The sequence below is a fragment of the Mus pahari genome, chromosome 1, assembly GCF_900095145.1.
Source record: "Mus pahari chromosome 1, PAHARI_EIJ_v1.1, whole genome shotgun sequence".
NCBI lineage: Eukaryota > Metazoa > Chordata > Mammalia > Rodentia > Muridae > Mus > Mus pahari.
In genome coordinates, this window is record NC_034590.1 from 2,740,675 (window position 1) to 2,762,886 (window position 22,212).

The 22,212-nt window shown below is 45.7% G+C and overlaps 1 protein-coding gene across 2 annotated transcripts; it reads left to right on the top strand.

Annotated features, from left to right (window-relative positions):
* Positions 1-1,898: 1,898 nt before the first annotated feature.
* LOC115062402 (zinc finger protein 30) lies at positions 1,899-12,120 on the top strand. Of its 2 annotated transcripts, none has more exons than XM_021221802.2 (5): positions 1,899-2,733; positions 4,037-4,121; positions 5,863-5,989; positions 7,046-7,144; positions 9,930-12,120. In XM_021221802.2, the coding sequence occupies exons 2-5, from the start codon at positions 4,068-4,070 to the stop codon at positions 11,294-11,296; spliced, it is 1,647 nt and encodes a 548-aa protein (XP_021077461.1). In that variant the 5' UTR covers positions 1,899-2,733; positions 4,037-4,067; the 3' UTR covers positions 11,297-12,120. The 2 variants fall into 2 exon arrangements, with proteins under 2 accessions (XP_021077461.1, XP_021077464.2); XM_021221805.2 differs by having other exon boundaries at positions 7,049-7,144; positions 9,930-11,870.
* The last annotated feature ends 10,092 nt before the right edge of the window (positions 12,121-22,212 follow it).

Below are 22,212 nucleotides of genomic sequence, written 5' to 3' on the forward strand. Positions count from 1 at the left end.
CCTTCTCTCTCCCTCTGCTCCCTGCTATTCCCCACCACCCCCCCTACTCTTCTTAAGATTTAATTTTAGCTGGGCATGATGTAATACACCTTTAATCCCAGAACACAGGATGCAGAGTCTGGTACATCTCTGTGAGTCTAAAGGCAGCTTGGTCTCCACAGAGTTCCAGGCCAGCCAGGGCCATGCAGTGAGACTCTGCAGTTTCATTACGTAGGTGTGGTCTGTGCCTGTGCGGGCAGGTGCTATCAAAGACGTGTGTGGCACCGGAGGCATCAGCCTGCCTGGAGCTGGAGTTAAGATGGCTACCAGTCAGGCACAGGGGTGTTAGGAACCAGACACTAGACTGGGCCCTCTGCAAAAGCTCTTAGTCCCTGAGCCATCTCCTCAGCACCTTCTGGCGTTTTGAAACGGCCTTGCTCTGTAGTTTTTTGTTTTGTATTTTATGTGTATCAATGTTTTGCTAACCTGCATTGCCAATTGCCCATAGAAACCAGAGGAAGGCATTACATCTCCTGGTATTGGAGTTACAATTATGAGGCACCATATTGGTGCTGAGAACTGAACCTGGGTCCTCTGGAAGAGCAGTCAGTACTTGAAGCACTGAGCCACCTATCCAGTCCCCTCAAGTATTAAATGCCATACTATTTAATAATACTAATCATTATCATTAGTGTTAGAAACCTATCAGAGGACAAACTATTCAATAACCCAGTGTGGTGTCTAATACCTATAACTCCAGCTGAATGGAGGGGCTGAATCAGCAGAATCACAAGTCCCAGGCCAGCCTGGGCTGTCGTCCAAATAAACAGAGCCCACCAATGTCAGGCCAGCCTGGGCTGTCATTCAAATAAACAGAGCCCACCAATATCAGGCTAACAGGCCTCCCACAAACCAAATCTTGGGGAAAAAATAGGCATCAAAATGAAAGAAATTAACTATAACTCATTAAGAATCTATGTATATGTGCTGTTGAGTCTAAATTCAACGGACTAAAGGAACACTCTTCCTAATGTAAGAACTCTTAGGGTTTTATTGCTGTGAAGGGACACCGTGACCAGGGCAACTTTCATAAAGGAAAACATTTAATGCGGGCTGGCTTTCAGAGGTTCAGTCCACCATCATCATTCGGGAAAGGTGGATCTGGTGGACCTTCTGCATAAGCCCAGCCTCTACAGTGACGATACACTTCTCCCAATAAGGCCACACATAAAATCACTACATGGTGTGGGCAGGCATTCAAATGCATGAATCTATTGGGCCATACCGATTCAAACCACCCCAAGAACATAAGAATAACATGAAAACCCAATCAATTATTCTTTCAGAGAAACCCACACCTGCGATTTTAGGTGCCGTCATTCTGAGCCCCTCTCATGCTGAAGCCTCTATTAAATCCCAAGCCTGCTTCATTAAAAGAAAACCACTCCTGAAGTGGTGGTGCACACACCTTTAATTCCAGCACCACGGAAACAAAGGCAGGTGGACTTCGGAGTTCCAGGCTAGCCTGGTCTACACAGATTCCAGGCTAACAAGGGCTCCATAGAGAGAGTTTGTCTCAAATAGAGATTGAAAAAGAAAAACTGGTAAAAACAGCTCAGGTAGAGGGCGGGGGTGTGGTGGTATGTGCCTTTAATGCCCACATTCGGGAAGCTTACTGGAAAATCACTTCAAGTTCAAAATCAGTCTGGTGTCCACAGAGAAATCCAGGGTCATTTAGGGAGACCACAGCTTAAAAAAACAACCATTAGATGCCCAAACTAGTGTAAGTGGTTCAGCCAGCGCTCCACACTGGACCTCAAAGCATCCAGGGGTCAGTTTGTTCAACGCCAGAGTTACTGCTGTAGGCCTAAAGACTTGGCCATTTCTGCCCAACCCTGGATCCTGGAACCAAACTCCCTCTGTCCCAGCCTGCACAAGATGCCACCGAAGCCTCCCTCCTCCCTGCGGCTCCCTTGTGCGCATGCGCACTGCTGCAGGGAGAAAGCGACACACACAACCCCCACCTCCAACCCTCTTCCCCTGTCCAAAAGCTGGGGGCCTGGCTCGCAGCCTCCGCGGGACTGGAAGCCTAGAACCTAGTCAAAGAAGCTAGAGGCCGTCGGACTCTCAGGCTTGAGATCTGATGTCCCAGAGCCTTCAGTATCACGGTCCGTAGCACTTTGGTGCCACCGCTGCAGCGCTGACGGCGCTCGCGACCCACCCTCCCGGGATACCCGTCAGCTGGGTGGCCCCCGGGCTCGCGCGGCCTACGCTCTTCTCCGGGGACCCGCTCTGAGGACCCCTGGGACTCAGGTGGCCCGTTCGTGGGTACAGCTGCCGTGCTGACGCGCTGCACCTAAACCCCGGCTTGGCTGTGGACAAGGAGAGAGAAGGAAGGTGGGGGCCGCGATTTGCACGGTGAAGATAGCCTGTGCAGAACCTTAGATTCCCGGCGGGATTCTGATCAAGTTCAGGGTGAAGCCAGAGGACGTGGTGGCACACACCTGAGGTCTCAGGATTTGGGAGGTGGAGGCAGGAGGAGAAGGCGCTCAAGGTCATCCTCTACTGCCTGACGTTGGGTTGCAAGAGACCCGGTCTGAAAGGAAAAAAAGAAAAGAAAAGAAGAGAAAAGAAAAGAAGAGAAAAGAAAAGAACAGAAACCAGGCCTGGAGTGTCTTGAATTAGCTCTGCCAGTCTTCAGAAGAGACCCTGGAAGCCAGCAGCTACTACTTCTGTTGAAAAGAGAGATTATGTGTGAGTTTCTAGAGCTTCTGTGTTGCTGTGAAATACTTGAGTTTTTGTTTTTGTTTTTTGTTTTGTTTTGTTTTGTTTTGAGTATGGGTTTATTTCATTTCCTTCCCTTTGAAAGCCGTCTGTGAAAATGTTTTATTCAACTGTGAGTGGTGTCGCTGCCACTCCACTAGGACCAGGTGTTCAAGGCCAGCCTGGGCTACATTGAGACCCTGTCTTTAAGAGGGTGCTTTGGGTCTGAGAATTTCCCTGCATTTTCAGTGGGCAGAGACTTAATCAGGATGCCTCTTTGAGCGTGCAGCACCTGCGGTTCTATGGTTATGCAGCACCTACATGCTATACGTTTAGATGTCCTGTTTTTCTTAGGATTCTCTAATACGGAAATATGTCTGCTAAAGTCTGATGTGTGATTGGTTAAGGACGAGCATGTTATGTAAATGATTGAAGTGGTGGCTAGAGGGACCACTGAGGCATTTCCTCAAGCCCCTACACTTTTCCAGTTTTTTTGTTTTGTTTTTGTTTTAAGACTTATTTATTTTATGTATATGAGTGTTCGATCTGCATGCCAGAAGACGGCATCAGATCCCAGCATAGATGGCTGTGAGTCACCGTGTAGTTGCTAGAAATTAAATCGGGGCCTCTAGAAGAGCAGCCAGTGCTCTTAATATCTCTCCAGTCTGCACTGGTCATGCTTGTGTGGCACTGGAACAGCAGCAGCAGCCGCCGATGCATCTCTTGGGGGTGACAGAGAGAAATGGCAGGGTTGGGGCTGTAGCTCTGTGACAGAGCACTTAGCAAGCCCCGGCTGGACTGCAGGCTTCAGAGGACTGCAAAAACAAGCCAACGAAGACCGGGAGAGCACATTCTTTCTTTTATCATTTATTTTTATGTATGTGCACCTCTTACATGTGTCCGAGGAGGCCATGATACTGTGTCGGGTCACCTGGACCTGGAGTAACAAATTTAAGGACCACGTGGGAACTGACTGCTGAACTCAGGTTCCCTGGAATGGCAGCCAGTGCTCCTAACCACTGAGCCACCTGACCACCCACCCTACCCAAATCTGTTTTAAGCAGCCTTCTAGGTGAGCCTGGTGCATACTGAGGTCTCACGGCCACACTTTGCAGCTGAGTTCCCTGTAGTTCTGAGGAGGAGGTGTTTCTGTAGAAGTCATCTCTCACCTCTCAGTTTGTGTGTTGGAAGGTGGGTTGTGTATAAGAAGGGAGAAACGAGATAATACATTGACTTTTACATTTTGGAAGCTCTGGGACAGTTCTGCTCTCATGCCTGCACCCTCTTCCTCCAGCTCTGGCCTCTGTGAATGGCTTCTCCAGGACATGATCCTTGAGGAAGAACAAGCCAGTTCTTGTAATTCTGGAATCATGGCTCATGTAAGTTGGTTTCTCTGTACTTGATATTCTGACTTTACATGTATGTATGTGTATGTATGTATATACATATTAATTTGTTTATGTTTACCATGTGTGCATGCACATAGGGGCATATGCATGCTGTGGCACACATGTGACTGTCCCAACTTTTGGAAGTTAATTCTCTCCTTCTCCTTTGTGTGTCCTGGGGTTTGAACCCAAATCCTCAGCTTCCCATGAGGATCCGAGTGATCAAGCTCATGCACGTATTTATTTGCATTTACTTGGTGTGTGTGTGTGTGTGTGTGTGTGTGTGTGTGTGTGTGTGTGTGTATGTGTGCCACAAGTGTCTGTGGAGGTCAAAGGATAACTTTTTGGGAGCCAATTCTTCCACCATGTGTGACCCCAAGATGGAACTCGGGTTATCTGGTGTGGCAGCAATGCCTTTACTCTTGCAGCTGCCCTGGCATTTTTATTCTGTTGGGTTGTACAAATGCTCTGTTATTGTGAAACGTCCTAACAGCCTCGGGTCCTAGAGCTGCACCCAGTCCCTCCCATCCCACTGAGTGCTGGGGCTCCTCTGTACTCTTCTCTCCACCTTCACCCAAGGGCGCGCTGGTCGAATCAGTCCCTAACATGGGCTTTCTTGGTGTGAAGCCCTGAAGATTGGGTTTCTTCTTCTTCAAACAGCGCTGCCTACATAGAATATAGTGTGAGCAGGAACTACACATGTAGTTAAAATCCTCAACTGCTGACCAAGTAAAAGTCATACGGTATGCAAGGCACATATATGGTCTTACTTATTTTATTTATTATTAATTGTGGTGTGTGAGAGAGAGAGACAGGGTTTCTCTGTGAGGCCCTGGCTGTCCTAGAACTCATTCTGTAGACCAAGCTGGCCTCAAACTCAGAGACCTGCCTGCCTCTGCCTCCCAAGTGTGGAGATCAATGGTGTGTGCGACTACCATTCAGCATTTTTACTATTTTAAATATATTTATTTAATTTTATTGTATGTGAACGTGCATGGGTGTACATATGCACACCACATGCATGCAGGAGCTCTCAGTGTCACAAGAGGATGTTAGATCTCTTGGGAGCAGAGTTACAGGTGATTTTGAGCCACCAGGTGTATTCTGGAACCAAGCCTGGATCCTCTCTCTTCAAGAGCAGCAGCAAGAGCTCTTGACCTCTGAGCTGCCTCTCCAACCCCTTTAAAAACGAGTCTGAGTGCATGTATGCAAGCATGTGTTATGAATAATATAGGTTCTGGGAACTCTGGTCTTCTGTAAGAGCAGGCGCACTTCTGACTGCTGAGCCATCGCTCGAGTCCCCTATGGCTGTGACAGGCCCATATATTTGAAAACCTGGTCCTTAGTTCATGGAACCACTTGGAAAGGATTAGGAGGCGTGGCCTTGTTGGAGGGAAGCATGTCACAGAGAGTGTGCCTTAAGGCTTCAAAAGCCCACACCAGGCCCTTTCTCTCTCTGTATGTGTCTGCCTCTGCCTGCTGCCTGTGAGTCAGGCTGTAAAGCTCTTAGCTCCTACTTTAGAGTCGTGCCTTTCTGCTTCCCACCATGATGATAATGGACTAACCTTCTAAAGCTATAACGAAGGCCCCAATTAAATGCTTTCTTTTATAGGACTTGGCTTGGTCATGGTGTCTCTTCTCAGCAACAGAGCAGTGACTTAGACACCCCACCCCACCCAATACATCTTATCCCACTTTATCTTACACATGGGACACCGGCTTGTCATTGCAGAGTATGGTGATGTTCAGAGATGTGACTGTGGACTTTTCTCAGGAAGAGTGGGAGTGCCTGAGTTCCTACGAGAGGGATCTGTACAAAGATGTGATGCTAGAGAACTACAGCCACTTGGTGTCACTGGGTAAGCTCATCTGTATCAAACCACATTCCCAGAGCTGACATTCTAACTGCAAAGACCCTCTCTTTGTGGTTTAGAATGGGCACCTCTGTGAAATACTTTTATGATCTCACATAACTGAAACACATAGTTATAATTTAACTTTTATAAAATATCCTTTATAAATTTAACATATTTTATATAATTATAAATTATACAACATAAAACTTATAAAATGTATAGCTTATATTTTATAAAACCTTATTATAAATGTATGTTTACATTGATATATAATGTTTTTAATAATACATTAAATAATAATGTCTTTACTATTTAATGTATGTGAGTACACTGTCACTGTCTTCAGACACACCAGAAGAGGGCATCAGACTCCATTACAGATGGTTGTGAGCCACCATGTGGTTGCTGGGAATTGAACTCAGGACCTTTGGAAGAGCAGTCAGTGCTCTTACCCGCTGAGCCATCTCTCCAGCCCTAAATAGAATCTTCCTTTTGGTCCTGGAGCAATGTCTCAGAGGTTAAGAGCACTGGCTGCTTTTGCACAAGACCTAGGTTTGGTTCCCAGCATCCACATGGCAGTTCACCGCCACTGCAACTCCAGTGCCAAGGGATACAGCGCCCCTCTATGGCCTCTGAGAGAACTGCATGCACATGGTGCAAGGTGCACATGCAGGCAAAACACCTAAACACACAATAAAAATTTAAAACTAAATTAAACAGCTGGGCATGATGGCACATGCCTTTAATCCCAGCACTCAGGAGGCCAAGGCAGGCCAGTCTCTGAGTTCAAGTCCAGGTTCGTCTATAGAGTGAGTTCTAGAATACCAAGGTTACACAGAGAACCCCTGTCTTGAAAAACAATAACAACAACAATAATAATAACCTCTGTGTGTGCCTCCCCACAAGGTTTTATGTACTTCATCTTGAATTCACTGTGTAGCCGTGACACCAAACCCCTGATCCTTCCTTCATCTCCTAAGTGCTGGGGTCATAGCCGTGTATCACCCCACCTGGCAAATAGATACATTCTTTAAATAAATTCTGCTCTTTTCTTTCAAGCAGGATGTTCCATTTCTAAGCCAGACGTGATCACCCTGTTGGAACAAGGGAAGGAGCCATGGAAGATTGTGAGGGCTGAGAAGAGAAGGTGGAGCCGAGGTGCGTGAGTGCTCAGCAGGCACCTGTGGTAGTGTGTGACTGTTACACATCTGCTGGTTGGAGGACACGCCCCTAAGATGCTGGTGGGGAGGTTGGAGGACACACCCCTAAGATGCTGGTGGGGAGGTTGGAGGACACGCCCCTAAGATGCTGATGGAGAGGTTGGAGGACACGCCCCTAAGATGCTGGTGGGGAGGTTTGAGGACACGCCCCTAAGATACTGGTGGGGAGGATGGAGGACACACCCCTAAGATGATGATCCACATTATTTGTATTTTATTTGTACGGTTGCTTTGCCAGTATGTCTGTCCATGCATCACTTGCATGTCTGATATGCACTGAGGCCTGGAGACCATGGCTGCAGGTGGTTATGGACGGACCACTATGTAGGTGTTGGAACTTGAACTCTGGTGCACTGGAAGAACAGCCAAGTGCCCTTCACATCAGGCCATCTCAAGAGCCTGACTTTCTTTCTGAGAAAGGCTCTTACTGTATAATGCGGCTGGTTGTGAACTCTCCATCCTCCTGTCTCAGATCATCTCCAGTCCTGGGCCTACAGGCATGTGCCGCTATGCCCACTTTGTAGTTCAGTTTTCCTGTATCAATGTATTGTTCTCATTTCATGGGATTTATATTTAGTAATGAACTCATACAATGAACGGGGATCAAAAGGTGGCTCAGCGGTTCAGAACCCTGACAGGTAATCCTTACAGGACCTGGGGTCTGTTCCCAGCACCCACACAGTGGCTCACAGCCATCTGTAACTCCAGTTCCAGTGGACACAATCCCCTTTCCTGGCCTACAAGGGCACTGTATGCTCATGGTACACACACATGCATACATACATACAGGCAAAACACATGTAAATGTTAAAAAATAGCAAGTACATGCTTGTGTTGGGTGCGGGATTGGGGGGGGGGGAGAATAGCTCAGTGGTTGAGCAGCTAACCATGGCCTTGATCACCAGCATCACACAAGATAAAACAAAAAATACATGGCTTATTAATATCCCCAAATGGCGATGCATGGTGGTGCAAGCCTTAAATCCCAGCACTTCAGAGGCAAGTGGATCTCTGTGAGTTCAAGGCCAACCTGGTCTAAAAGTAAGTTCCAGGCTAGCCACGGCTACATTGTGAGACTGTCCAGGTAGAAGAAAACAGACCCGACGTGATTAAGTATTAGAAGGAAAGTAGATAGGCTATTTGTAGCTGCAAGTGGCCATAGGTCACTGGGTTCCTGAAAAGAAGGCTGGGGTTGGGTGGAAAAGGCAGCGAGAGAAATAAGGAGCCAAGACACAGTTCTCTGATCAAGGATCAGTCTTTAATGCACAGCACTGAATAAATATGGGAAAACCCAAGACCCGTCCCTTTGCTTCAGCTGGGTTCCCTTGCTAGTTTCAGCTGGGTAGAATTGTAAAGTAGGCTCCTCAGCAGCGCAGCAGCGCAGCAGCGGGCAGCAGTTCTCAGTTCTCTGGCAGGAAGATGTAAATGTAGCAAAGCCAGACTCCTGGCTCCAGTGTCTGAGGAGGTTTGTTTAGCCAACTCAAGGCTGGGGGAAGGGCACAGTATTGATATGGTGAATTAGAGACTAGAGTAATTTGAGAATGGCCAGGAAAATAGAACCAGTCTGAAGAGGTTCTGGTTGGCTAAAGATGGGATCCCTTGAACATCAGTTCGCATAACCTCAACACATAAAGTACACTTTATTCCATAAAGGCATTTTTGGTTTTGCTCATTTGTGCTGGATGTGGTGGTCCTAGGGACAGAATCCAGGGCCTCACACAGGCTGCCGGGCACTCTACCACAGCTGCAGAGTCCCCACTGGCCTGTGTTCCCTCCCATCACAGACCCAAAATATATTACAGATACCTCAGCCTTGTGCCGGCCCTCAGGACTAGTCTCAGACTAGATCAAAACTTAAGATAACCCATTTGCTTTAACTTACATCCTGCCACATGGCTGGCTACCTGTACTCAGGTACCATGTGCCCGTCTCCTCACATCTTCCTGGGCCAATCTCCCTGCGCCTGGCTCTATCCCAGAATCCTTTGTGCTTCCTGGATGTCCCACCTCTATTTCCTGCCTAAGCCATAGGCCATAGGCTTTTTAATTGACAGGTGAGGCATCCATACAATACACAAGATATTCTCTACATTCCAGAGCATTCATCGCAAGTTTCATAGGAGAGCATATCCTTAATTGTGAATAGCTTCAGTTGTCTGCAGGAATGTAACTTCTCATAGTCAAACTTGGGTACAAATAAAATAACTCCTTATAGCAGAGCCTGTTTATGTACAGAGGAGTTTCATGCTTGAGACTGTTCACAGTGCCAAATTCTGATTTAAAAAAAAGGCTGGGTCTTATTATGTAACCCTGGTTGAAATGGAACTCACTCTATAGATTATGCTGACCCTGAACTCACAGAGATCCACCTGTCTCTGTCTCCTGAGTGCTGGGATTAAAGGTGTGTGCCACTACATCTCACCCTTAATTTTTATTTTCAACTGTGTGTCTAGATGCACCATCTTCTTTATCCTTCGTAAACTTTTTTTTTTTTAATTACATGATTATTTGGGGGACTTTTAAGTTAGTTCAGCTGTTTGTCTTCTTTTCCTTGTCTTGAGCGAAGTCTTGTGAAGTAGCTCAGGCTGGCCTGTAACTGAAGGTTTTAACCCTGCCTCCCGCATGCTGACAGCACACCAGCTAGAGGCTTGTTTCGTTATTTTTATTTCTTTATTTCATCCAGATTAGGACGGTATCATGTGTTTATCTTCGTTTTGCTTTCAGAGCTGGAATCCAGATACAGCAGTAAAGTGTTACTTCCAGAAAAGAATACTTACGAAATTAATCTATCTCCGTGGGAAATAATGGAAAGAATTAAAAGGCACGGCCTCGAAGAATCCCTTCTGGGAAAAGACTTTGAATATAAAATATTTGAAGAACAAGAGAACTCTCATAGGGTATATTTCAGACACATGATAAAAACCACCTCTGGAAAAAGACCTCCGTACAGAAAACGCACATCTGTTAGTCTATATCAGAAAACTCCTAACCAAGAAAAGCCCTACGAATGTGGGGAGTGTGGGAAGGCTTTCAGAGTCCGCCAACAACTTACTTTCCATCAGAGGATCCACACCGGCGAGAAGCCCTACGAATGCAAGGAATGTGGCAAAGCCTTCCGACAGTGTGCCCACCTCAGTCGCCATCAGAGGATCCACGCCTCAGACAAGCTCTATGGATGTAAGAAGTGTGCAAAGATCTTCACGTGTAGCTTGGACCTTCGAAGGCATCAGAGGTCTCACGTGGGCGAGAAGCCCTACGATTGCAAAGAGTGTGGGAAGGCCTTTCGAGTCCGTGGACAACTCATGCTCCACCAGAGGATCCACACCGGCGAGAAGCCCTACGCGTGCACCGAGTGCGGCAAGAGCTTCCGGCAGGTAGCGCACCTCACTCGGCATCAGAGGCTCAATGGTGGCAGCTCGCACCACGAGTGTAAGGAGTGCGGCCAGGCTTTCCTGTGCAGCACGGGCCTCCGGCTGCATCACAAACTGCACACGGGAGAGAAACCCTACGACTGCAAGGAGTGTGGGAAGGCGTTCCGGGTGCGGCAGCAGCTCACCCTGCACGAGAGGATCCACACTGGCGAGAAGCCCTTTGATTGCAAGGAGTGCGGGAAGACCTTCAGCCGCGGCTACCATCTCACCCTCCACCAGAGGATCCACACTGGGGAGAAGCCTTACGAGTGTAAGGAGTGCCGCAAGTTCTTCCGCCGGTACTCGGAGCTCATTTCCCACCAGGGCATTCACATCGGGGAGAAACCCTATGACTGCAAGGAGTGCGGGAAGGCTTTTAGGCTCTTCTCCCAGCTGACTCAGCACCAGAGCATTCATTTTGGTGAGAAGCCCTATAAATGTATGGAATGTGAGAAGACTTTCAGACTCCTCTCACAACTGACGCAGCATCAGAGCATTCACACGGGCGAGAAGCCCTACGACTGTAAGGAGTGCGGGAAAGCCTTTCGGCTCCACTCGTCCCTCATTCAGCACCAGAGAATCCACTCTGGCGAGAAACCATACAAATGTACGGAGTGTAAGAAGGCCTTCCGTCAACACTCACACCTCACCTACCATCAGCGAATTCATAAGAATTTGTAAAGACCCTTCTACGAATCCTTGCCTTGCAAATGTACTAAGGAGCAGTAGGAAATCAGAAAATTCTAGAAGAAAAAAGGTTTTAATCCATTTTTGCTTTGTGTTCTTAAGTGACAACATAAAAGGTCAAAAGAAAAAAATGTTAAACGTTTGGAAATTCTTTCGTAAATGTATAAAAGGTATTTTGTCTGTACTGTTTACCTACCTAAGGGCATAGTCAGGTACCAACTCATTTTGAAAATTAATAAATAAAAAGAAGTGTCGTTTAGATTGCATTGCCTGCATAAACTCTCGAGCGACTGAAAGTGCTTGAGGTATACAGTTCTTAGAGCGTTTCATCAGAATCACACAGAGTCATATGGAACTAAGAAGTTGTATCAGGAAAACCATTTTGTTATAGCATACAGTAGAGCAGCGATTCTCAACCTGTGGGACCCCTTTGAGGGTAGATCCCCCGTTTCGCAGGTGGCACCTAGGACCATCGAAACACAGATTTGCATTATGATCCATTACAGTAGCAAAATTACAGTTATGAAGTAGCAACACGTGGTTTTATGGTGGGTGTCACCACAACATGAGGAACTGTATTAAAGGGTCACGGCATTAGGGAGGTTGAGAGCCACTGCTTTAGAATGCAGCCATGACAGACTGGCTTGTACTTGGTAGTGAATAAATAAATAGGTCAGGCTGCCAGGATGTGAACCTACTGGTCCATCTTGCCACCAGTTTAGCACAGTAAAGCATCCTGTGTCTTCCACTGTGACATTGTGATATTAACACCTAACTTGATGCACCAAACCTCTAAATCAATGAGACAACCACCAACAATTAAAAAAAAAAAAAGTATAATCTAGGCCAGATCTTCACGATCCTTGTATGTTTTTTCTACGTATTCAAGAGTGAAGTGAATTTTGTTTGTAAACTTAAAAAAAAAGTACTTTCTTAAAAGTAATAAAGACTTTTTTATGGGTAGTGATGTTAAACATGAATTATTTTACTGTGACATGAGCTGTTTCTCTGCACCATATCAAAACACAGTTTGTTTTTGTACCATAAGTGTAAAATAGAACCAAATTCAAGCATCTTTTTTTAATCCATATAACTTTTTTATTAGATATTTTCTTTAAAATTCAAGCATCTTTATTCCTGACTAGTACATTGTATACTGGGGTCTTTGGCGTATGATAATCTGAAAGTTCTCAAATACAATCTGAAACTTGGTAGGAGTTGAGATAGTTCTCCAGGAAACATACTCTTCTGTGTTCTTTTGCTTCCTTTTGTTTTGTTGTGTTGTGTTTTCTTTTCTTTTCTTGGAGTTGGGCTCTCACTGACTTGCCTCAGCCTACTGAGTGCTGAGATTATAGGCATATACCTCCAAACTTGGCTACTGGGTGATGCATTTTTAAAATGGTACTGTAGTTAAATGAGGATATCAATACTGTGTGTATAGAGACTCTCTTTTATTTCATCTCAAATGAGGTTTCTACTCTGCATTCATCATTCAGCTCCCAGATAAAAGATAGAAAACCTTTATATTTATTTATTTATTTATTTATTTATTTATTTTGGTTTTTCGAGACAGGGTTTCTCTGTATAGCTCTGGCTGTCCTGGAACTCACTTGGTAGACCAGGCTAGCCTTGAACTCAGAAATCCGCCTGCCTCTGCCTCCCGAGTGCTGGGATTAAAGGCCTGCGCCACCAGGCCCGGCACAAACCTTTATATTTATGATAAGCTTTAATCGGCGCTAGATGTACCCATCAGTCTATCCAGTACAAACTGTGCAGTCCTCTGAGAGGGGAGTGAGAGTGACTATAGAAAAGACTGAAAAGAAGACTCAGAGACAAAGGTTAGAAATCGGGAGGACTGTCCAGTCAGTACTGCGGCAGCCCCTAGTTTAATTCTCTTAGGCTTTATATACTTTACAGTATTATGGGGAAAGTCACAAGCCAGCAGAGACAATGGCTGAAGTACATTTGATGTGTGTACCCATCAGGAGGGCTCCTTATTCCTCCTTGTTCCTTCCTCCAAGATTAACGGAACATTCAGTCCTTCACCTTGAGCTTCAAGTCTTCCATCTCCCCTCTTATCGTTCCATGTGTCAGCAAGCCAGGAAACCTGCCAGTAGACCCTGGCCTGACTTGACAGGCAGGCGTTCACAGAAGCAGACAAAATGGCTCCTGACAACTGAAGTGGGGCAGACATCTACATAGCTAAGCTTGTAGACTCTACTCCCCATCAATAGCCCCCAAACGATAATTTGCCGTGTTCTGTCTGGGCTGCTCTTAACTTCAGTTGGCCAGCCCTCCTCTTCCCACCACCTTCTCTCTCCTCATGGTTCTCCTCTGACCCCAAGCCCGGGCATCCAAAAACCTTGCCTATGACTCTTCTGCCCAGCTATTAGCTCTCATCATTTTTATTTGACCAATGGTTTTAAATTAAGGAGCAAGGTCACATTGTGTGTGTTCTCAAAGATTCTCTTGTTCCTTTGGTCAACCAGGCTTTGGGGAGCCAGTATTTAGCATTACAATACATGGCAAAAGACCAAACATCAACATATCACCTGTCAATAAGAAAGCCTATGGCCAATGAGCTGAGGGAGGATAAAGGAGGTAGGACAATGACAGCAAGAGAGGGATTCTGGGAAATAGTGAGGGGCATGAGAAATTCAGGCTGGAATGCTGAGAAGACAGATATAAACCAGCAGGTAGCTGAACTCAGGATAGTATAAAGAAGAGATTTGCCCCAGACTTAAACACATGAAACGGAGGAGAGGTAACTAACCAGGTGGAAAACAGAATAGTTTGAGTGGGTTAAATAAGTTACAAGATAGTTAGGGAATGAGCCTAAGCTGTGGTGTAGGCATTTATTAATAAATAATCTCAGAGTCCTCATTCTGGGAGCAGGGGCTGGGAAGGAAAAAACTAATTTATTTTTTTACAAATGTGTATTACAATCAGTATTTTTTTTTAAGAAAATGAAACTAAAAGCTTATCCAAACAAATAACTCAGATTCATGAGACTACTTAATCTACTCATCTCACATGCATGATGTCACTAAAAGTCTGTGGTGTGATTAGGATATTAGCAACTGGTAAGTGCTGCCCCAAGTGAAGGAGAAGATTACGAAGCTGGGAACACCACAGATTCCCCTGCAGGTCCATTCCTAGGGCATGGCAACCAACATAAAGTCTATATACTGGCTTGCTGGTTTTCTGCAGTAATTAGAAGCTTTAACCTTAAGGAACTGACTATGGCTGGGCAACAATACAAATAAATCCCTAATCATAATTCTGAGCCAAGCCAGGCATAAAGGATGTCACTCTGGCTGGGAAGACAGCTCATTTGGTAGAGTGCTGTCTAGCAAGCAGGAAGTCCTGGGTGGAATCCCCAGCACCGCCTATGCTGAGCAGTGTCACACACCTAAAATCATAGAACTTGAGAGGCAGACACAGGAAGGTCAGCAGTGTTGAGGTCCAGGAACCACCTCACACCACATGAGCACTAATCTAGGACAGGGATGCTTTACTGAGCATAAGCCTGGTCAACCAGAAACGTGGTCCAGATTCGGGACCTGAACCGAGACCCTGAGTTAAGATCCTACAGGGCTTTTAAAGCCTGAGATCCATAGACATCTGTGTCAGGCTATTCCACCAATCAGGATTTAGGAATGGGGGGGGGGTCCTTAGGAACATGACTTTGTTGTACACGTATCCTGCTCCCGTTGGTTAGGGTATTCAAAGATGGCAGGGGACTTGCTAACATCCATGTCTTAACTTGCCTGCCAGGATGTCAGCAACCCACATACGTGTCTCTTTCTGCCAAGTAGGATGTGGGGTTCCAGGGAGGTCTTGGGAGCTTAAACTTTACTGGACTCCAACTGAAAATGGAAGTTGTATTCCAAGTATTGGTGCAGATGTCTCTCTTATGTTAGGGTCCATCCCAGGGGCAGCTTGTAAAAACAAACACCATAAAAGCTTATGCACGGGTGCAGGAAGTGCTGTTGGGTGGTTGGTTCATGTCCAAGCTTACTGTGTATATACAAAACAGTTCTACTGACTTCTATTGTAATTGGTTTCCAAGGGCACAGTATATAACAGAATATGTAATCAGCTTTGGAATTAGAAAGTTTCCTAATAACAGCAGAAACATATGTGAAAGTTTCCTTATAATATTAGTAAAAGCAGAAAATGACAGGCTAGCCAGGAAACAGTTACCTAGGGTCTTAACATTTTACTTAGGCTTTAACAAACAGGAGTTCAAGGCCAGCCTGGGCTATATAAGACCAAGTGTGGTGGTTTGAATATGTTTGGCCCAGGGAGTGGCACTATCAGGAGGTGTGGCCTTGTTGGAGTAGGTGTGGCCTTATTGGAGGAAGTGTATCACTGTAGGGGTGGACTTTGAGACCCTCCTCCTAGCCACATGAGAGACAGTTTTTCTCCTGGATACAGTCAGATCAAGATGTAGAGCTCTCAACTCCTCTGCACCATGCCTGGCTGGAAGTTGTCATGCTCCTCTGAATCTGTAAGCCAGCCCCAATTGAATGTTGTTCTTATAAGAGTTTTCTAAGAGTTGCCTTGGTCATGGTGTCTTCACAGAAATGGCAACCCTAACTAAGACAGCCAGTCTTTTTTCTCTGTGTAGACCTGGCTATCCAGGAATGCAGGGTAGGGAGCGTGGGGGAGTAAAGGAGAATGGGAGAAAACCCGCATCCTGCCAGAGTTCTGGTGCTCTGGGTGGGCAGACATGGAAGACTGCCCACACTTTTCACACAGCCCCGGGTGGGTGTCTGGCTGTGGGAAGCCACTGACCCCAGCTCGGTGGGTGGTGGACAAGGGGCAGTCCTAGATACCAGGTTATCAGCCTCCAGCATCCCAGACACCGCTGGACACCATGGAAGAGCTGAGAACAGAATGAGGGCCATAGGGGTGGCTCTGTCAGCCCTGGGCCTGAAGGGAGGAGAGGGGGTACTGGGTGGTTCCCACACAGTGGCTCATTAGGGGGAAAGGTGGGCCTTGATGAGCAGAGATAGTCTATGGTTTTAGAGCTTTATTGTAGAAAGGCAGGGGGAAAGAGAAAAGGTAGAAAGAGGGAGAGAGGCTGGCCATGGCCATGTGGAGAGGGAGAAAGGAGAGAGAGAGAGAAAGAGAAGGAGGGCTAGAGAGTAAGAAAAGTGAAAGCTTAAAGAGAGTGAGGAGGGGCCAAGCAGCCCCTTTTACAGTGGGCTGGGCTATCAGGTAACTGTGGGGAGGAGCTTACCTGGCTATAGTCAGGTAACTGTGGGGGTAGAGTCTACCCAGAATGCCAGAAGCTGAGTGACTTATTGTCACAGAATTATGGAGTTGGGGGCTCTGTGGTGTCAGTCACCTGACTCTGGGAATGTGACTTGCTTTTCTGTCCCTTGTAGAGTTTTCTACTGGGTCGCCAGAGCAAGCCACATTCAACCGAAATAAGCTGCCTATCATGGTCCCGACAGGAACTTCCTCTGTAGCCCAGACTGGCCTTGAACTGAGAGAGATTCACCTGCCTTTGTGTCTCCCAAGTGCTGAGATCAAAGGAGTGTGAAGTGGGAATTTCTGATTTTGTTGGAGACTCAGTTTTGATCTTTTCCTGGAAATGGTATTATGATACGATGCTTTGCTGAAGCAGATATGTGAGAGAACCTTTGCTAAGAACAGACAGGTGTTGTTTTTCTGGAAGCTGTCTATTATGAGGGCATTGCTGGAAGGGTTTTGTTGGAGTGGATGCTTGAGAGGACACGTGATGTTTAGAAAGAGTTTAAGTATAACCTAACAGACAATGGATGACACTCTTGCACTGGTTCACCTTGCAACTCTTTGCTGGTCTTCATTGGGCTTTGCTGAAGCTGTTCTTCACTGATGACACTCTAGCATTGGTTCACCTTGCTTTCTTTGATGATCTTCATTTGTCATGACTTCATAGCATGAACTGTACCAAAGAATGTCTGGTGGTATTCCAGTTTTTTTTTTTTTCCCACTTCCATCGACTCATGCCAATCAATGGAGCCTCGAGTTTTTTTTCTGGAGTGAGCCACTGCTACTGATTTGTGTTGGGTGTCTGCAGAGTGAACTGGACTGCCATTGCTGACTTGTGTTGGGTGTTTTGCTAGTGGTCTGGATTGCTAACAATGAAGATTGGAATTGTTCCAAAGAACTATTTCTAAGTAGGTCCAACCCCCATTTCTTATTAACCTTCCTCTTCCCCTACCTCTGGTGGGTGGTGGGCTAGAAGGGAAGTTGAAGCACTGAAGATCCATATTTAACATAGGTTTTAAAAAATATAAGCCTACAGGCATGTGCTCCCACCACCAGACTAGAGACCCTGTCATAAAAAAAAAAAATCACCGGGCATGGTGGCGCACGCCTTTAATCCCAGCACTCAGGAGGCAGAGGCAGGCAGATTTCTGAGTTTGAGGCCAACCTGGTCTACAAAGTGAGTTCCAAGACAGCCAGGACTATACAGAGAAACCCTATCTCAAAAAACCAAAAAAAAAAAAAATCATATCTATGGTTCTCTGTATAATAAATACAAAACTCGATACTTTTTCCTGTAGTTAGAAGGTAGGATAGTGGGATGGAGAGATGGCTCAGAGGTTAAGAGCACTAACTACAGCCTCAGTTGTAATTGATGCCCCAGGACTGAAGGGGTCATGCAAAGGAGTTGAGGCTTGACACAACGAAGAGAGCCTATGAGAGGCTATTGTTGAAGCCAAGTTACAGTGGAAGACAGCAGCATTTTGGAGATGCCAGTACCATGAGATGACCACCAAGAACAGCAGCAGCAGTGGAGTGCAGGCAGCTGGAGCCTAGAGGACAAGGACAGGGATGGAGAAGTGACCCAAGCCCTTGGAGGAGCCCAAAGATCATGAGTTGGATCCCAGACATTGGACAGTTGGACTTTAATTTTTGCTTTTGGTTGTGACTGTGCCCTGATATATTTTTCCTCTTGAAAAAAGAAGATATTTTATTGGAGTCACAGTTAAGAGACTTTGAATTTTTAAAAGACTTTGAATTTTAAAAGATATTGGATCTTTTAAAGGGATTGAACTTTTAATATGTAAAGACCTTGGAACTTTAAAGTTATTAAGATCTTGGGGATGAATAAGAAAGTAAGGGTTAAAGCTTACTAGTGATGTGTTTGTATGTCAGTTGACAAGGGGNCAATTGTACTGGCTAGTTTTGTGGCAAATTGACACAAGCTGGAGTTATTACAGAGAAAGGAGCTTCAGTTGGGGAAATGCCTCCATAAGATCCAGCTGTGGGGCATTTTCCCAATTAGTGTTCAAGGGGAAAAGGCCCCTTGTGGGTGGGATCATCTCTGGGTGCCCCAAACCCCGAACTCTGACTGGCAGAGATGGGGAAAAAAATGACACAAACGTCAAGGAAGGTTTCAAGCAGCTTCTTTCTCTAACAGCTTTCTTCAACTGAACTCCCTTCCAAAACAGCCTTCTCCTCCCTCCCCCGGGGCACATCCTGTTTTTGTTTTTCACCAGTCCTCTGACCTAGTCCCTTCCCCATTTCCTGGATCTGGTCAGAGTTCAGCCAGGGAGGCCAGTGACTCATCAGGGTGGCAGTGCAGGTGGCCAGCACAGGATGCTCTTGGTAAACAGGGATCATGGGGCTTGGCCACAGATGCTGATTCCCACATATCCCCCTTTTTGTTTAATTAAAATAGCTCTGGGATCATATCTGTCTTAGGTTGCCCTCAACCATGTTACATCCNTACCCATCATTGGTGTGGTGAACTCATTTTCACCACCCTGTCTTAGGTTGGTATGCACATGTGAGAGTCTTACCTGTCATGGATTAACAATCCATCATACTGAGCCAAACATGGGGCGAATTACCTGACTCTATAGCCGCCATAGCTTGAGTCAGCAGTTGTTGGTCGGCCTGTGCCTGCCTGCGCATGCATACCATCCACCACAGCATCTCCAATCACTGCTGTAACAATGGCAATCTCCACACAGATATTAATTCTTTCCCTAATAGCATGGATACACGTGACACAAAGACTAATTGCTCCAGAATATTTATCTGCCCTTGGAGCAAATCCACTCTCTAATTTCTCCACTGTCAGATGATTCATCTGAACTTCCCTCCTCACTCTCTTGTTCTTTAGCCTCTCTTCTCCTCTGCTGGCTTCTCGTTTGCCTTTTTCTGCTTCTGCTGCATGAGCCTTTACAATACCGTGGACATAATTTATGTCTCACAGGAGCTTCAGTAGTTGGCCACAGGTGATTAGGACAATCTCTTTTAAAATGCCCAGCCTGGCCACAGGAAAACTTTTCTAACTTGGCAGCATACTTTCCACTTTTGTCTGCCAGGCAAGATTTAACTAAAATCCAAATTGCTAACAGCTGCATCAATGCCGCTCTTTAATTTTTGAAGCAATCTCCTCCTGCTCTCTTCACTTTTAATTTCGTCCCTATGCCATGATCCTAACTTCATTCCATAACCCGGGAGCTTAATTTCCTCCCTATACCGGGATCCTCTTCGTCCCTCCACTGGGGAGCCTCTTCCTAGCGCTAGATTAATTCTTACTTCTTCACTTTTAACTTGTCCCTATACCGGGAGCCTAACTTCAAACCTCGCTTAACTTCGTCCCTGTGCCGGGAACTTTAACTCTGTCTCATAACCCAGGAGCTTAATTTCGTCCCTCCACCGGGGAGCCTCTTCCTAGCGCTAGATTAATTTTTACTTTTTTACTTTTAATTTCTTCCCTATACCAGGAACCTCTTCATCCCTATACCAGGAACCTCTTTGTCCCTCCACTGGGGAGCCTCTTCCTAGCACTAGATTAAGTCTTACTTACCACGGAACTCCCCCATAGCTCCTTTTTCTATTTCTAGCTCTTGCATGAGTTCTGAAGTTTCTGCCTTTCCTTTTTCTAACTTCTTCCTCTTCTTTCTTCTTAGCCAATCGAACAGCTTCTAATCTTCCTGTTCCTTCTGCCTGGCTTCTGCTTTTTCTTTCTTTTCTGCTTCATTCTTGGCCTTTTCTTCTTTTCTTCTTCTTTCTTCACCAGATGCCCTGTTCAGATTCCCCATACGGGCCACCAGATGCCGCAAACCCCAAACTCTGACCAGCAGAGAAAGGGAAAAAAAAGACACAAACGCCAAGGAAGGTTTCAAGCAGCTTCTTTCTCTAACAGCTTTCTTCAACTGAACTCCCTTCCAAAACAGCTCTTTCAAAACAGTCTTCTCCTCCCTCCCCCTGGGGCACATCCTGTTTTTGTTTTTCACCAGTCCTCTGACCTAGTCCCTCCCCCCTCTCCTGGATCTGGTCAGAGTTCAGCCAGGGAGGCCAGTGACTCATCAGGTGGACAGTGCAAGTGGGCAGCACAGGATGCTATTGGTAAACAGGGATCACGGGACTTGGCCACAGATGACACTTCCCACATCTGGGCTGGTAGTCTTGGGTTCTATAAGAGAGCAGGCTGAGCAAGCTAGGGGAAGCAAGCCAGTAAGTAACATCCTTCCATGGCCTCTGCATCAGCTCCTGCTCCCTGACATGCCTGAGTTCCAGTCCTGACTTTCTTGGTAATAAACAGCAATGTGTAAGTGTAAGCTGAATAAATCCTTTCCTCCCCAACTGCTTCTTGGTCATAATGTTTGTGCAGGAGTAAAAACCCTGACTAAGACACCTACCTTGTTCCCAGAGGGTTTTTTTTTTTTTTGGTTTTATTTCATGGTTTTCATGTATGTTCTTTTGAAAAAGATTGGAGGGGGGGGAAGCTGACAATTCTCTTTTGTTAAAGAAGATTGCAGAATTGGTTGACATGTAGAGAGTTTGCGAATAGAGACAGTGCTTGGGAAGCAAAAAGAGACAGTAGGAAGAGAAAAATGGATTCAGGCTCAATGTCTGAAAGTGGAAATTTACTGCAAGATGAGAGAGGGAAGAAAAATAAGTTGAAAGGTAAACTGCTGCTGTGCCTGCTTTGTTAACTCTCACTGCCAAGTGCCCAGAGTACCTCTGTGAAACTAGGGGCTGGGGAGAGCAGGAGATGGTACAGGTACAACTGGATAGTGTTCAGCCAAGTGCACCATCACAGGATTTTCTTGGACCTATCAGGCACCTTCAGCCTTCCCAGTCTTTGTACAGCATATGCCTGCTAACAATGGTGGTCATGCTCATGAGTTGACATGGTGTCCAGTAGAAATGCTTGATCTAAAGGATTTTAAAGAGGCTGTGGTATTGTATGGCTTGCACTTTCCATTTGTTAAAGAAATGTTAAATACTTAGACTAGGCAGAGTCGCATTATCCCCTAAGATTAGAAGGGATTGGTGTCAGCTGTTCTAGAAGCTGGAGGATAATTATAATGATTATCATAATGGAGGTATGAAGCCACAAAAATAGAACAATGGAATATAGTGAGGGGAATAAGTGTTCCTAAAGACCAACTGCTTGGTGAAGGATGTTATACTAATTTACAAAAACAAGTCCAATCTGATGATAGCATATTTGAACAACGTCCTGTTGTGGCTTCAAGGGCCTGGAACATGATTGAGAGGTCAGGAAATAAATTCTACCTCATTTATGAAAGTAATATAGGAACCTACAGAAGCATTCACTGGTTTCTTACAAAGATTGGGTTCAGTTGTAAATAGAGCCATATCAGACCATGAAACCATACAGTCATTGATATAAATATTGGCCATTGAGAACATGAATACTGAAAGTAAGAGAACATCCAGACCATTGAGAGCACAAGGAACCCCAATAGATGAATAGATAAGAGAGACAACTGGTATTGGTTTTCAGGAGCATCAAAATAATATTACAGGGCAAGCCATAGCTAGAAGTCTTAGAAATCTAAATACTGCTGGGCAGTGGTGGCACACGCCTTTAATCCCAGCACTCAGGAGGCAGAGGCAGGTGGATTTCTGAGTTTGAGGCC

Coding starts and splice junctions, on each gene's coding strand:
- LOC115062402 (XM_021221802.2), top strand. CDS start 4,068: ATGATCCTTGAGGAAGAACAAGCCAGTTCTTGTAATTCTGGAATCATG. Junction 5,990..7,045: donor CAGCCACTTGGTGTCACTGG/GTAAGCTCATCT, acceptor TTTTCTTTCAAG/CAGGATGTTCCATTTCTAAG. Junction 7,145..9,929: donor GAAGAGAAGGTGGAGCCGAG/GTGCGTGAGTGC, acceptor TTTTGCTTTCAG/AGCTGGAATCCAGATACAGC.